The sequence below is a fragment of the Rhinopithecus bieti genome, unplaced genomic scaffold (genome assembly GCF_001698545.2).
Source record: "Rhinopithecus bieti isolate Rb0 unplaced genomic scaffold, ASM169854v2 scaffold_21022, whole genome shotgun sequence".
NCBI lineage: Eukaryota > Metazoa > Chordata > Mammalia > Primates > Cercopithecidae > Rhinopithecus > Rhinopithecus bieti.
The window spans coordinates 286,403-298,896 of NW_016810401.1; the positions used below are offsets into that span (position 1 = coordinate 286,403).

Genomic DNA, 12,494 nt, shown 5'->3' on the forward strand with positions numbered 1-12,494 from the left:
CGAGTGTATCACAGGTTCTGTGATGGCTGGAGGTGGGGGTGGCTCTGGCTGGCCTGGGAGGAGACAGGTGTCTTTGGGCCTCCCAGAGGCGGGGCCCCTGAAGCCTGTGATTTGTCAGGGAAATCTCAGCCACCTGCTCCCCTCATGCAAATGACCCAAGCCCCTGGCAGCTGCTCCTTAGGCCTCCAAGTCTAAGCCCTGTCTTCCCTCTCTGAGCTTTTGCTGAGACTTAGGGCCGCCTGCTTTCTCTCTGACTCCTGCTTTCACAGCTGCAAGAGGGCAAGGAGGGGGCTAGACCCCAGCCTGGGAGCAGGGTGCGGGGCTTCCCTTGCCCACCCACAACAGGGGCAGACCTGTCCATCATTCTCTGTGGGTCCCCTGTACCTTTCTCCCCCCACAGGATCAGACCCAGAGGCAGCTGGTTGGGGTTTGTCGAGAAGAAGGATTATCCAGATCAGTCCTTTCTAATCTCAGCTCCTGCCTGCACCCTCCCATACTCACCAAACCCTCTTCCCCACCACCCTGAGCTAAGGAGCACAGTTTGAGGTACTGACAACGGGGCCATCTATCACCCTTATATCCCGCCTTCTGGCCTGGTTGCTAAGTGGCCCTGACTGCCGAGATCATCACCACGGATGGGGTCCGGACCGGAGAGGGGACACTGGAGCTATAGTTGCTTCTGCTCCTTTGCACCCCTCCCAAACCCCAACCCTTAATCTACTCACAGCTTTGCTCTAATCCCATGGAGCCTGATGCTCTTATCTCTGCCTGCAGAGACTGACCAGGGAAGCACCCTTCACCCCCTCCCCTCTCAGGGCTTGTGGTGGGGGCTGCTCCTCTCTACAGCCCCACACTCCTGCCCCCACCCCTCCTCCAGGCTGGGCCCAAGTCTCTCTGGAAGCCACACACCTCCCTCCCTCCCTGTCCTCTTCCCCCCACCCCTGCCAGCTGATTTCATTTGCCTGACGTTGTGGTTGGCTCTACCCTTCCCTGTCAGGCCCCCGCAACCCCCCGCCGGTCGGGGCTAGGCCAGGCCAGCTCCTCTGGCAGCAGAGCCTGGGCAGGTGACGGGCAGGCGCAAGCATCGCAGCTGAGGGAGTAAGGAGGCTCCCAGGAACCGGAGCTGGAAACCCGGCCGAGGTCCAGCCAGAGCCCAAGTAAGAGGGAGCTGGCCTGGGCTCTGCTCTCCTGGGCTGGGGTGCAGGCAGGGCTCAGGCAGGCTGGGGCTGGATGCAAAGGACCCCAAACTTGGAGAGCCTGGCTGGGGAGGGGGTGCAGCCACCCAGTCATTGCCCTGTGTCTTAGAGTCTGGTGTGGGCATGAAGGGCAGAAGCACAGCCTGGTGGGGGTTCCTCAACACGGACCCCATGTTCCTGGCAGGAGCCAGAGCTACCCCTCGACCTGTCAGCCATGGGGGAGATGGAGCAACTGCGTCAGGAAGCGGAGCAGCTCAAGAAGCAGATTGCAGTAACTCCAGAGCCCTCCCACTGGGGCCCCAGAAAACAGCTGGGGACATGAGGGAGTGTGGCTCAGGGGGAGGGGACTGGGTTTGCTCCTGAGTGACTAGAAGTGACCAGGGACTTTCTAAACTTGGCTTGCATATTTGAGACCCCCCACGCCCTAGTGCCCCAAGCCCAACCTGCCTTGAAGGCCCATGCACCCGCCACCCCCACCTTGCCCTTGCTCCCCTGATGTCTGCTTTCCCTGCAGGATGCCAGGAAAGCCTGTGCTGACGTTACTCTGGCAGAGGTAAGACCCCCTGTCCCCGCTGAAGGCAGGGCACTGGGGGAGGGGAAGGGAGCTCCCTGAGCCGCAATAGCCCGTTTGCTCCGAGCATTAGTACAGCGTGTCCTTGGAGGGAGGAAACTCATTAATTAATTCATTCAGCCAACATTTAGTGGGACCTGCTCTGAGCCAGGCACCATATTGGATGGGAAAGATGCAGACACGGTTCCTATTCTTGTCCATAGAACAAGAGTCACCACAGCCGCCTCCCAGGGCCTTGAAGATGAAGAGGCGATAGTACTTTGTAAATGATAAAGCCCTTGTAGACTCTAATTGCTGGTTTTCTATACTGTATTTTATCAATTCTAAGATGCACATTTCTTCACATTTTGACATCTCTGAAATCAAGATGCATTCAACAATGGATCATCGTTTCAATTAGAATTGGCAGCATCTTTTCTTCTTAGTGATGCATCTTAGATTGGATTAAATATGTTAACAGTGAAGACTTTTTTTTTTTTTTTGAGACGGAGTCTCGCTCTGTCGCCCAGGCTGGAGTGCAGTGGCCGGATCTCAGCTCACTGCAAGCTCCGCCTCCCGGGTTCCCGCCATTCTCCTGCCTCAGCCTCCCGAGTAGCTGGGACTACAGGCGCCGCCACCTCGCCCGGCTAGTTTTTTTGTATTTTTTAGTAGAGACGGGGTTTCGCCGTGTTCGCCAGGATGGTCTCGATCTCCTGACCTCGTGATCCACCCGTCTCGGCCTCCCAAAGTGCTGGGATTACAGGCTTGAGCCACCGCGCCCGGCCGACAGTGAAGACTTTTTATGAGCCAGATACTGGGTTAAGCTGCATAAATACCTAATTTCATTTAATTTTCATGATGTCTCTGTAAGGTAGGTGCTGTGATAAGCCTCATTTTACACCTTGAGTAAACAGACTCAGGGAGGTGAAGTAACTTGCCCAAGATAACAAAGCAGGCCGGGTGCAGTGGTTCATGCCTGTAATCCCAGCACTTTGGGAGACTGACATGGAAGGATCGCTTACGCTCAGGAGTTTGAGACCAGCCTGGGCAACATAGATCTCATCTTAATATAAAAAATATTGTTTTTAATTTTTCTAAAAAAAGGTAGTAAAGCAAGTGATGGCGAATCAAGTCTGTTCACTGTGGACCCCCAGCCTAAGTCTAAAATCTGGTTAGAGCTCAAGGGGCATAGTACCACAAATTTCAGGAGGTGCAGTTCAGGGTAACGGTGATGCCCCAGGCACCCAGTTAAAAAGCTAGCCCTGCTGCAGTGGTGGGTGAGAGCAGGCTCCTCTCAGCTTGGAAGAGCCAACCGTGTGCATATCTTCCCAAATCTCTTTCCAATGACCTCACATGGGCAGCTTGAAATTGGTCAACGTGCAAGTATTCATATCATGGAAATCACCTTCCCACCTTCCTCACCAACACTGGAGAGGTGCTTGTTAAACACTTAGCAGCACACCCCTGGCCATGCATGCATCTCTTTCCCACATCAGTCTAAGACACTCCAGGGCAGAGGCTTATTTCTCTAAGGCTGGGGGCCTGACCTGGAGCCTGGCACAGAGCAGGAACTCATATAGATCAGTGACAGACATCCGGGCATGTAACCTGCTCACCCCGATATTCAATGCCCCTCTCTCTGCAGCTGGTGTCTGGCCTAGAGGTAGCGGGACGAGTCCAGATGCGGACGCGGCGGACGTTAAGGGGGCACCTGGCCAAGATCTATGCCATGCACTGGGCCACTGACTCCAAGTGAGGCTTTGGGGGGAACGCAGAATGGGAGGGCGAGAGTGGGAGTGAGGAAGGCGGGAAGGAGAGGCTTGCGTGATACGGGATGCCCTCTCCCCAGGCTGCTGGTAAGTGCCTCGCAAGATGGGAAGCTGATCGTGTGGGACAGCTACACCACCAACAAGGTACCAGCCCTGCCTCCCCGAGCCTCCACCACCGCATCCTTCCTGGGGCGCTATGCCTAACCTCCTCTGCCCAGCTGGGAGCTTGGCTCTGGTGCCATCTCTGCTCAAACCACCATCCCTGCAGGTGCACGCCATCCCACTGCGCTCCTCCTGGGTGATGACCTGTGCCTATGCCCCATCAGGGAACTTTGTGGCATGTGGGGGGCTGGACAACATGTGTTCCATCTACAACCTCAAATCCCGTGAGGGCAATGTCAAGGTCAGCCGGGAGCTTTCTGCTCACACAGGTGAGGGAGAGACCTTCTTCTCCGCTCCTGAGGGGTTCAGGAAATCCTGGGTTTCCCGTGGGCTGTGGCTGTGCAGCCAGGGCACTGTTCTTCTAACCACCTCCAGGTTATCTCTCCTGCTGCCGCTTCCTGGATGACAACAATATTGTGACCAGCTCGGGGGACACCACGTGGTGAGGCTGAACGTTGTTGGTGCTGGGGCTTGGGAGTGGGCCTGGCCTGGCCTTTCTCTAACAGTCTCCCTCCCTTTTGGCAGTGCCTTGTGGGACATTGAGACTGGGCAGCAGAAGACTGTATTTGTGGGACACACGGGTGACTGCATGAGCCTGGCTGTGTCTCCTGACTTCAATCTCTTCATTTCGGGGGCCTGTGATGCCAGCGCCAAGCTCTGGGATGTGCGAGAGGGGACCTGCCGTCAGACTTTCACTGGCCACGAGTCGGACATCAACGCCATCTGTGTGAGTGCACCCCCCGCCCCCGCTTGACTCCAACTCCTTCCCCTACACTCCCCACAACACATACAACACACATCCTCTGCCCCTCCCGTAGCTTCCCTAGCCCTTTCTTTCTTTCTTTTTTTTTTTTTGAGACAGAGTCTCACTCTGTCGCCCAGGCTGGAGTGCAGTGGCGCAATCTCGACTCACTGCAACCTCTGCCTCCTGGATTGGAGCCATTGTGCTGCCTCAGCCTCCTGAGTAGCTGGGATTATACGTGTGCGCCACCATGCCTGGCTAATTTTTGTATTTTTAGTAGAGATGGGGTTTTGCCATGTTGGCCAGGCTGGTCTTGAACTCTTGACCTGAGGCGATCTTCCCACCTCAGCTTCCCAGAGTGCAGTGCTGGGATTACAGGTGTGAGCCACCGTGCCCAGCCTTCCCTAGCCCTTTCTTTCTTTCTTTTTTTGGGGACAGAGTCTCACACTGTTGCCCAGTCTGGATGCAGTGGTGCGATCATGGCTCAATGCAGCCTCAACCTCCAAGGTTCAAGCAATCCTCCCACCACAGCCTCCTGAGTAGCTGGGACTACAGGTGCATGCGACCACGCTTGGCTAATGTTTTGATTTTTTTGTAGAGATGGGTTCCCACTGTTGCCCAGGCTGAGCTGGAACTTTTGAGCTCAAGCGATCCTCCTTCCTCGGTCTCCCAAAATATTGGGATTACAGGCATGAGCCACCACGCCCAGTCCATTTTGTCACGTTTGCTTTATCATTTTCTCTCTGTAGAGAAATAGCCATAGATACACACACACATATACACTTAGATGTAGATACACATTTTCTTTCTGGGTCTTTTGAAAGTAGTTTGCAGACATCATGTTTCTTTACCCCTTAAGTACTTCCTAAAACAAAGCTCTTCTGTAACATAATCACAGAGTGATTCTTAAAATCAGGAAATTTAACATTGACACAATACTATAGTCTACAGTCTATATTCAAATTTCACCAGCTGCCTCAAAAATGTCCATAATAGCTATAGTTTTTTTCTGTCCAGGATCCAATCCGGAAACATGCATTACATTTCCTTGCCGTATCTTTTTCGTCACCACCTTTAAACTGGAACTGTTTTCCCACCTTTAATTGTCTTTTACGTCATTGACATTTTTGAAGAATACAAACCAGTTTTCTATAGACTCTCCCTCCGTTTGAGTTTATCTGACATTTCCTTGCAATGAGATTCAGGCCTTGCATTTGTACTTGACCCTGTTCTTGCATACCCTGATCCAGCCCACTTGTGTAGTCTGAGTTTGGGACAACTTCCGGCTGCCCTTCTAGCCAGGTCACTGCAGGCAAGCCTGGGTGCTCTTGCCTGCGACATGGAAATGATGCCTGCCTGCAGCGCTGTATAGTGCAGAGCGGGCGAGGGGCATAGGGAAGTCACTGGCACGTGGTACGTGTTGGCAGGGCTGCTTCTCATCCCAAACCAAGGAAGGGACAGGCAAGGAGGCTGAGAGCAGCGGCTTGCCCTGGAACTGTCAGGTGGGAGCCGGAGGGCGGGAGAGGCTGTGGGCTGCCCAGGTCTGATCCCTGACCCACTTGCCACCCATGCCCTCAGTTCTTCCCCAATGGAGAGGCCATCTGTACGGGCTCGGATGATGCTTCCTGCCGCTTGTTTGACCTGCGGGCAGACCAGGAGCTGATCTGCTTCTCCCATGAGAGCATCATCTGCGGCATCACGTCCGTGGCCTTCTCCCTCAGTGGCCGCCTGCTATTCGCTGGCTACGACGACTTCAACTGCAATGTCTGGGACTCCATGAAGTCCGAGCGTGTGGGTAAGGGCCAGCCCTGGCTGCGGCTTCCTCAGCTGGAAGGACCCTCTCCAGCCCGCCCTCCTCATTCTGTACCCCCCATAGGCTCCCATTTCGGACTCTCTTACTGCTATCCTGGGTGACTCCACTCCTGGAATCCAGTACCCCTTGACTCCCAACTAGGACTGTCTTCCCTCAGTGTTGCTCTAAGCAACCTCTCTCCACTGCCCAATGCCATGGCTGCTCCCTGCCCTAGGAGATCTGTGGGCCATGACTGTCCAGTCAGTTCTGGGTTCCTGGCATTTCAGGGGCACCCACTGAGAGGCAAGACAGCCTCAGGGAAATACGGAATCAAGGCAGAATCAAGGAGATCTGGAGTGGCCCGAGGGCCCGGACTCCTGCCTAGGGCTCGTCTAAGACTAGCCTGAAGTTGGTCAGACAGGATGGCTTCTTCTCTATCAAGAGGCCAGGTGCTGATGAAAATAACACTGGCCAGGGGCAGAATCCAAATCCTAATTCTGTTGCTCACTCTGAGTGACCTTGCACAAGTCACTCCTCCGTGGGCCTCAGTTTCTTCATCTGGAAACAAAGAAATCAGATGAACGGTTGCCTTCTGCTTTCCAGCACCTGTCACGGTGCCTCGGGTTTTTTCATAGTACACAGATGCTTCCAGCTTTTCTCTGTCTGATCCCAGCCCTCCCCCAACCAAAGCTCTTGAGAAAGAACCCCCGCCCTACGGCTAATCCTCTTTCAGTCTCTCAGCCTTCTTCAGGGGTTGAGCCTAGCCTACCCAGTCTAGGTTCCCTGCATGCATGTGCTCAGGGATGCATGCACAAACACACGTACACACACCCACACGTGCACACACGCACGCATGCACACATACCCCCCCACACACACACATGCACACACTTGCACACATGCACACACTGCTTTCCAAATCAGCTTGGAGACAGGCTGACTCCTTTCCCTCTTGCTCAGGCATCCTCTCTGGCCACGACAACAGGGTCAGCTGCCTGGGAGTCACAGCTGATGGGATGGCTGTGGCCACAGGTTCCTGGGACAGCTTCCTCAAAATCTGGAACTGAGGAGGCTAGAGAAAGGGAAGCGGAAGGCAATGAAGACACTCAGCGGCCCCTCCCCGACCCCATCTCATTCAGGTGTTCTCTTCTATATTCCAGGTGCCATTCCCACTAAGCTTTCTCCTTTGAGGGCAGTGGGGAGCATGGGGACTCTGCCTTTGGGAGGAAGCATCAGGGACACAGGGGCAAAGAACTGCCCCATCTCCTCCCATGGCCTTCCCTCCCCACGGTCCTCACAGCCTCTCCCTTAATGAGCAAGGACAACCAGCCCCTCCCCAGCCCTTTGCAGGCCCAGCAGACTTCAGTCTGAGGCCCCAGTCCCTAGGATTCCTCCCCCGGAGCCACGACCTTTGTCCAGACCTGGGTGGTATAGGCGTTTGGCCCTGTGACTATGGCTCTGGCACCACTAGAGTCCTGGTCCTCTTCTTATTTATGCTTTCTCCTTTTTCTACCTTTTTTTCTCTCCTAAGACAACTGCAATAAAGTGTAGCACCCTGGTACATCTGTGATGTTTGCCTTCCACTCCCTTCTGTTCCAAAAAGACCCAGGTCCCATTTAAGGGCAGTAATGTGTTACAGGTGCTATGATAAAGGCTAGGTACTGGACAGCTTGTGGGCTCATGGGAGGAGGCCTGAGATGGGTCGGGGGAGAAGGTATTCAGCAGGTGGCTGGGGGACTGTGTGTGCAGCACTTTGCTATGGCCTGCCTGTGGTGCCCATGTGTTTGTACGGGAGGGTTAAATTGAGAAGGAATCAGATTATAAAAGGTCTTGAATGCCAAGCCAGAGAGTCCAGACGTTTTCCTAAGGGCAATGGGAAGCCATTCAGGAGTTCTGAGCAGAGTAGTAACACGGTCAGTTATGCTTCTCAGAAAGATTGCTCCAGATCTTTCGGAAAGAAGCAGTGTAAAGAGGAAAGACTGGCACTAGGGAAACAAGATAGGAGGCAGGTGGCAAGAAATGCAAGAGCGACAGGACAGAGGGGTTAGGGAGAGGGATTAGGAAGAGATTAAAGACGTGGAATCAGCTGGAACAGTGGCTCATGCCTTTAATCCCAGAGCCTTGGAAGGCTGGCAGGAGGATCTCCTGAGGCCTGGAATTTGAGACCAGCCTGAGCACCATAGTGTGACCCTGTATCTACAAAAAAAATAAAAATTACCTGGGCAGGCTGGGCATGGTGGCTCATGCCTGTCATCCCAGCACTTCAGGAGGCTGAGGCAGGCAGATCACTTGAGCCTAGGAGCTTGAAACCAGCCTGGGCAATACGGCAAGACCTCATCTCTATAAAAAAATACAAAAATTAGCCAGGCCTGGTGGCTCATGTCTGTTATCCCAGCTACTCGAGAGACTGAGACAGGAGGATCGCTTGAGCTCAGGAGGTTGAGGCTGCAGTGAGCTGTGATTGTGCCACTGCACTCCAGCCTGGGTGACAGAGCAAGACCCTGCCTCTAAAAAAACAAGCAAACAAACAAAATGTGGAATCACCAGGATTTAGTGACCACATGCTAGGATATAGGATATTGGGAGGGAAGGATTTGAGATAATGGCCAAGGTTTGAGTTTGGTGGCTGGGTAGGTAATGCTGTCATTCACAAGGATAGGGAAGAGGGAATGAGGACTAGCTTTTGGGGGAAGATCATGAATTCAGTTTTAGACAAACTGACTTTGAAGTACTTATAGGGCAGCTGGATAAAGGTCAGGGTTAGAGAGAGAGAGGCCTGGAAGTTACCAGAATATAGGGAAGTGATAGCTAAAGCCCTAGGAGTAAACACCTAGGAAGAGCAGGAGGAAAGGGCCAAGGACGGAGCCGTGGGGACACCATGGTTTAAGGGAGATGTGCAAAGGGAGCTCAGAGCATCAGTAGGCTCAGGCCAGGGAACACAAGGTCTCTAGGCTGCCATTCTACACACAGAAAACTCGGTGCCAGGGTTACATATACCTTTTTAAAGTAACATTTAAAATCACTTCCTTTAATATAAAAGAAACACACAAGACACAAAGAAAGCCCAATAAAGCTCTGAGTGCCAGTTTGGTAGTTGAGGAGGAGTCTTAAGAAAACAAGCCTTTCCTCAGTATCCCTGGGAAAGAAGGGGTGAGAGGACACAGATGCCACCAGGCCCTGGGTGACTGCATTGCTGGGGCCATGCAAGGCCTAGCCCTCCACCAAGAGAAAGTGCTGATTTTCCTTGTCATGGTCCTGGCCTTGCTCCCATGTTCGTCCTCCAGTTTTCAGAGGTCGTCCAGTTCCAAGAATGGCTCCTTCCTTTAGTTCACTAACATTTTCACTTAAGGGTGAAGGCCGCTTACCCTGAAAACGGCAGTATATGAGTTGGGGGGTTGCTGTTCAGGAGAGGGAAGATCTGGGTAAAAGGGTCTCCCACCCTCTACGTTGGATATCCTAGTAACAGCTTTCACCTTCTCTTCCTTTACCTGTCGTAGTGTCAGGGTGCCAGGGGAGTTGTCATCCTGCAGGATGGTGAGGGGGGATCTCCCTAGTACCTTGCTGCTGTTTGGTTTCCATCTATTGCGCATAGAACCTGGGGTGGGTAAGGAGTTAAAGCAAGGACCTAAAACTAGGACTCACAGTTTATTCCTCCCACACTCACCCAGGGACCTTATCCCCAAACATTATCCTAGCTTATCTTCCCTACATCTTGCCTTTAAATTCTGTACCTGAAGATCTGGGAGTCTCGGGGTCCCTTGAGGGCTTGTCGGAGCTCTGGCTGGCCACAGGGCTTTCTGTGGGCTGTCTTGCTTCCTCCTTGGAAAACACCTGTTTGGAGGGGAACTCAGTCTGGTTCCAAGGTGGCATCTGTTCCTCAGCAGATAACGGGGTACCCAGAGGCAAGTCCAATTCAGAAGATAAAGGTGCCTCCGGGGGCAGAACAGGCTCTGGGGGAAGATTTGATTTAGAGTCTTCAGTTTCAAATACTTCACTCAGCTGTTTCACCAGTGGGCTTGGGGGGTCTAGAGGAAGAAAGTGAAGTGAACAGTGACCTTCTGATACGCAACATTCAGCAAGGAGCAAAAGATACAGGAACCTTAGGACTCATGCCCAGGTGGGTGAGCAAGTGGGAAGAGAGAAATCAAGGAAATCAAGGTGAAAGGGAGCAATTTTTCTTTTCTCTTTTCTTTTCTTTTGAGATGGGGCTTGCTCTGTCCCCCAGGCTGGAGTGCAGCGGCATGATCACAGTTCACTGCAGCCTTGACCTCGTGGGCTCAAGAAATCCTTCCACCTCAGCCTCCTGAGTAGCTGGGATCACAGGCCCATGCCACCTTGCTTGTGTGTGTGTGTGTGTGTGTGTGTGTGTGGGTGGGTGTGGGTGTGTGCGCGCGCGCGCGTATTTTTTGTAGAGATGGGGTTTTGCCATGTTGCCTAGGCTGGTCTTGAACTCCTGGGCTCAAGCGATCTGACCACCCTGGCCTTCCAAAGTGCTGGGATTACAGGCATAAGCCACCGCACCCAGGCTGGAACAAAACATTGAGATAAGAGTGAGATGGGTCCGAAGCAGGAGGATGGAGGACCCTTTAAAGATCCCTGAGAGAATGGCTTCATGGACCCTACCCAAGAATAATAGATGACAGTTTCATCAGCATTCCCTGGGCCCAACACTTACCTCCACTGCTGGTCTTCATAGGTGTCCGAGCAATACCAAGAGTAGGAGAGCGGGGATCTGAGTCCTGGGCATGTTTAAGACCCTCCAGTTGCTCCCCTGCTGGTAGGCCTGGCTGTGGAGAGCTCTCCACCTGTCAAGACCATAGGCTAGAACAAGTCTGGGCCCTGACTCTTCTCTCCTCTCCTCCCCATATTTCAGGAAGGAATTACCAAGACCCTCAGATATCCAGTCTACCCCACACAGATTGAGAATGCAGAAAATAAGGCCAGGATAAGGGTGGGCACATGAGGGCTCTCTCAAAATCAGGTTAGGAAGAGGCCCAAGAATTCATACATTCTCTGCCTTTCCCACTCTGGCCCAGAGTACCTGGATGGGAGTGCGCAGGATGCCAGCACTAGGTGAACGGGGGTCCGCCACTCGAGCCAGATGCTTGTTGTGCGGCGGAGGCCGCGCTGGTGTGACCGGGACGCTCTTGGCTGAGCCCATCTCAACCAGGAGTTGCAGGGTGGGGGCAAGGGCCAGCCCGGGAAGAGGAAGGAATGCCTGTGAGAAGTGACTGAGGTCTCAGCCCTTATCCCGTCCACGTCGGACCCTCAACCCTAAACCACCCTATCTTCCCAGTTTCCAGTGAAGAAACTTCCTGGAGGGGGACCAGAGGCCTCTGCGGAGTTAATGACTGCTGCAGCTGACAAAATGGCTCATTCTGGGCCTGCCGAGCCCGCTAACTTGTTTATTAAATTATTCAAATCACTTACCGGGCTCCAATTCCCCCTCTGGGTGCACAACAGCTCGTGGCTCAACTCCCGAAGTTACCAGTTTCAAACTTCCCGCCACGCCCCCTGCCCTGACCCTATTGGCTGAGCCGGCGTAGATCCATAGGCCCTCCACGTAAGACCCGCCTCGAGCCAAAGGAAGCTGTTGGTCTGGGAGAACGTCTATCATGGTGACTGTAGGGGGTCAATGGACTGATGCTAGGCTTGCCCAGAGGTGACGCCTCCTTGATAAGGGTACTTCTGTTCAGTATCGGCCTGCGAGCCGTCCGTGGTAGACTGAGGAGTGCCAGTCTTCGCTTTCGAGACGTCTAGTCTCAAGAACGAATTATTTTATTAAACAAAATAGAATTATGAGTGATTACACTATTATGCGCACATCCAGCTGGAGTCGTGGTTTTCCTGAGGCGAGCGATAGTAGCCTTATTGGTTGACAGCTTTATCAATCACTCGACACCACCCCCTCAAGCTCCGCCTCACTGGATACCCCCTTTTCAAATACCAAGACAACTGCCCCTCGACTTTCGGACGGGACAGGTCCCCAGGAAACTTTCTGGAAGTGAGAGACTTAAAACAACCGTCAGTTCCTGCTCTTCAGTAGAAGGCACGCAAAGCGACCCTAAACGTCCCGGAGCCGGAGCAGCTGCAACTTCGGAGCCCACCCAGCTGCTCTACGTGCGCTCCCGCCCTGGAGGAGTGGGATTGGTTCTTTCAACCATCAATTGCCTTAGGAGCGCCTCTCATTGGCGTCGGTCAAGCGCGGGGCAAGGGCGGAGCACCGGCAGGCAGGCTGTGTCCAACTGCCATTCTCGCGCGTCGTCCCCGCGGCGCATGCCCC

General features: G+C 53.5%; 2 protein-coding genes across 16 annotated transcripts; one reads left to right on the plus strand and one right to left on the minus strand.

The window, feature by feature from the left end:
- The first annotated feature begins 91 nt into the window (after window positions 1-91).
- Window positions 92-7,779, plus strand: GNB3 (G protein subunit beta 3). Of its 3 annotated transcripts, none has more exons than XM_017891803.1 (10): window positions 92-1,157; window positions 1,381-1,467; window positions 1,711-1,749; window positions 3,392-3,498; window positions 3,596-3,659; window positions 3,784-3,946; window positions 4,053-4,119; window positions 4,203-4,404; window positions 5,998-6,214; window positions 7,372-7,779. In XM_017891803.1, the coding sequence occupies exons 2-10, from the start codon at window positions 1,411-1,413 to the stop codon at window positions 7,521-7,523; spliced, it is 1,068 nt and encodes a 355-aa protein (XP_017747292.1). In that variant the 5' UTR covers window positions 92-1,157; window positions 1,381-1,410; the 3' UTR covers window positions 7,524-7,779. The 3 variants fall into 3 exon arrangements, with proteins under 3 accessions (XP_017747292.1, XP_017747294.1, XP_017747293.1); XM_017891805.1 differs by having other exon boundaries at window positions 4,326-4,404; XM_017891804.1 differs by having other exon boundaries at window positions 7,172-7,772.
- Window positions 7,780-9,194: 1,415 nt separating this feature from the next.
- CDCA3 (cell division cycle associated 3) lies at window positions 9,195-12,488 on the minus strand. Of its 13 annotated transcripts, none has more exons than XM_017891816.1 (6): window positions 12,383-12,488; window positions 11,253-11,429; window positions 10,887-11,016; window positions 9,943-10,161; window positions 9,700-9,806; window positions 9,195-9,577 (listed from the first exon to the last, which is right to left on the minus strand). In XM_017891816.1, the coding sequence occupies exons 1-6, from the start codon at window positions 12,398-12,400 to the stop codon at window positions 9,422-9,424; spliced, it is 807 nt and encodes a 268-aa protein (XP_017747305.1). In that variant the 5' UTR covers window positions 12,401-12,488; the 3' UTR covers window positions 9,195-9,421. The 13 variants fall into 13 exon arrangements, with proteins under 13 accessions (XP_017747305.1, XP_017747300.1, XP_017747298.1 ...); XM_017891811.1 differs by having other exon boundaries at window positions 9,943-10,236; XM_017891809.1 differs by having other exon boundaries at window positions 9,685-9,806; window positions 9,943-10,236.
- Window positions 12,489-12,494: the final 6 nt, after the last annotated feature.

Excerpts from the sequence above, each read along its gene's own strand:
- GNB3 (XM_017891803.1), top strand. The coding sequence starts at position 1,411 with ATGGGGGAGATGGAGCAACTGCGTCAGGAAGCGGAGCAGCTCAAGAAG. Across the intron at positions 3,660-3,783 it reads ACAGCTACACCACCAACAAG|GTGCACGCCATCCCACTGCG; the intron begins GTACCAGCCCTG and ends CCATCCCTGCAG. Across the intron at positions 4,120-4,202 it reads AGCTCGGGGGACACCACGTG|TGCCTTGTGGGACATTGAGA; the intron begins GTGAGGCTGAAC and ends CCCTTTTGGCAG.
- CDCA3 (XM_017891806.1), bottom strand. The coding sequence starts at position 11,828 with ATGATAGACGTTCTCCCAGACCAACAGCTTCCTTTGGCTCGAGGCGGG. Across the intron at positions 11,017-11,252 it reads TCCTGCGCACTCCCATCCAG|GTGGAGAGCTCTCCACAGCC; the intron begins GTACTCTGGGCC and ends TGGTCTTGACAG. Across the intron at positions 9,578-9,684 it reads GACAGGTAAAGGAAGAGAAG|GGTAAGCGGCCTTCACCCTT; the intron begins GTGAAAGCTGTT and ends TGCCGTTTTCAG.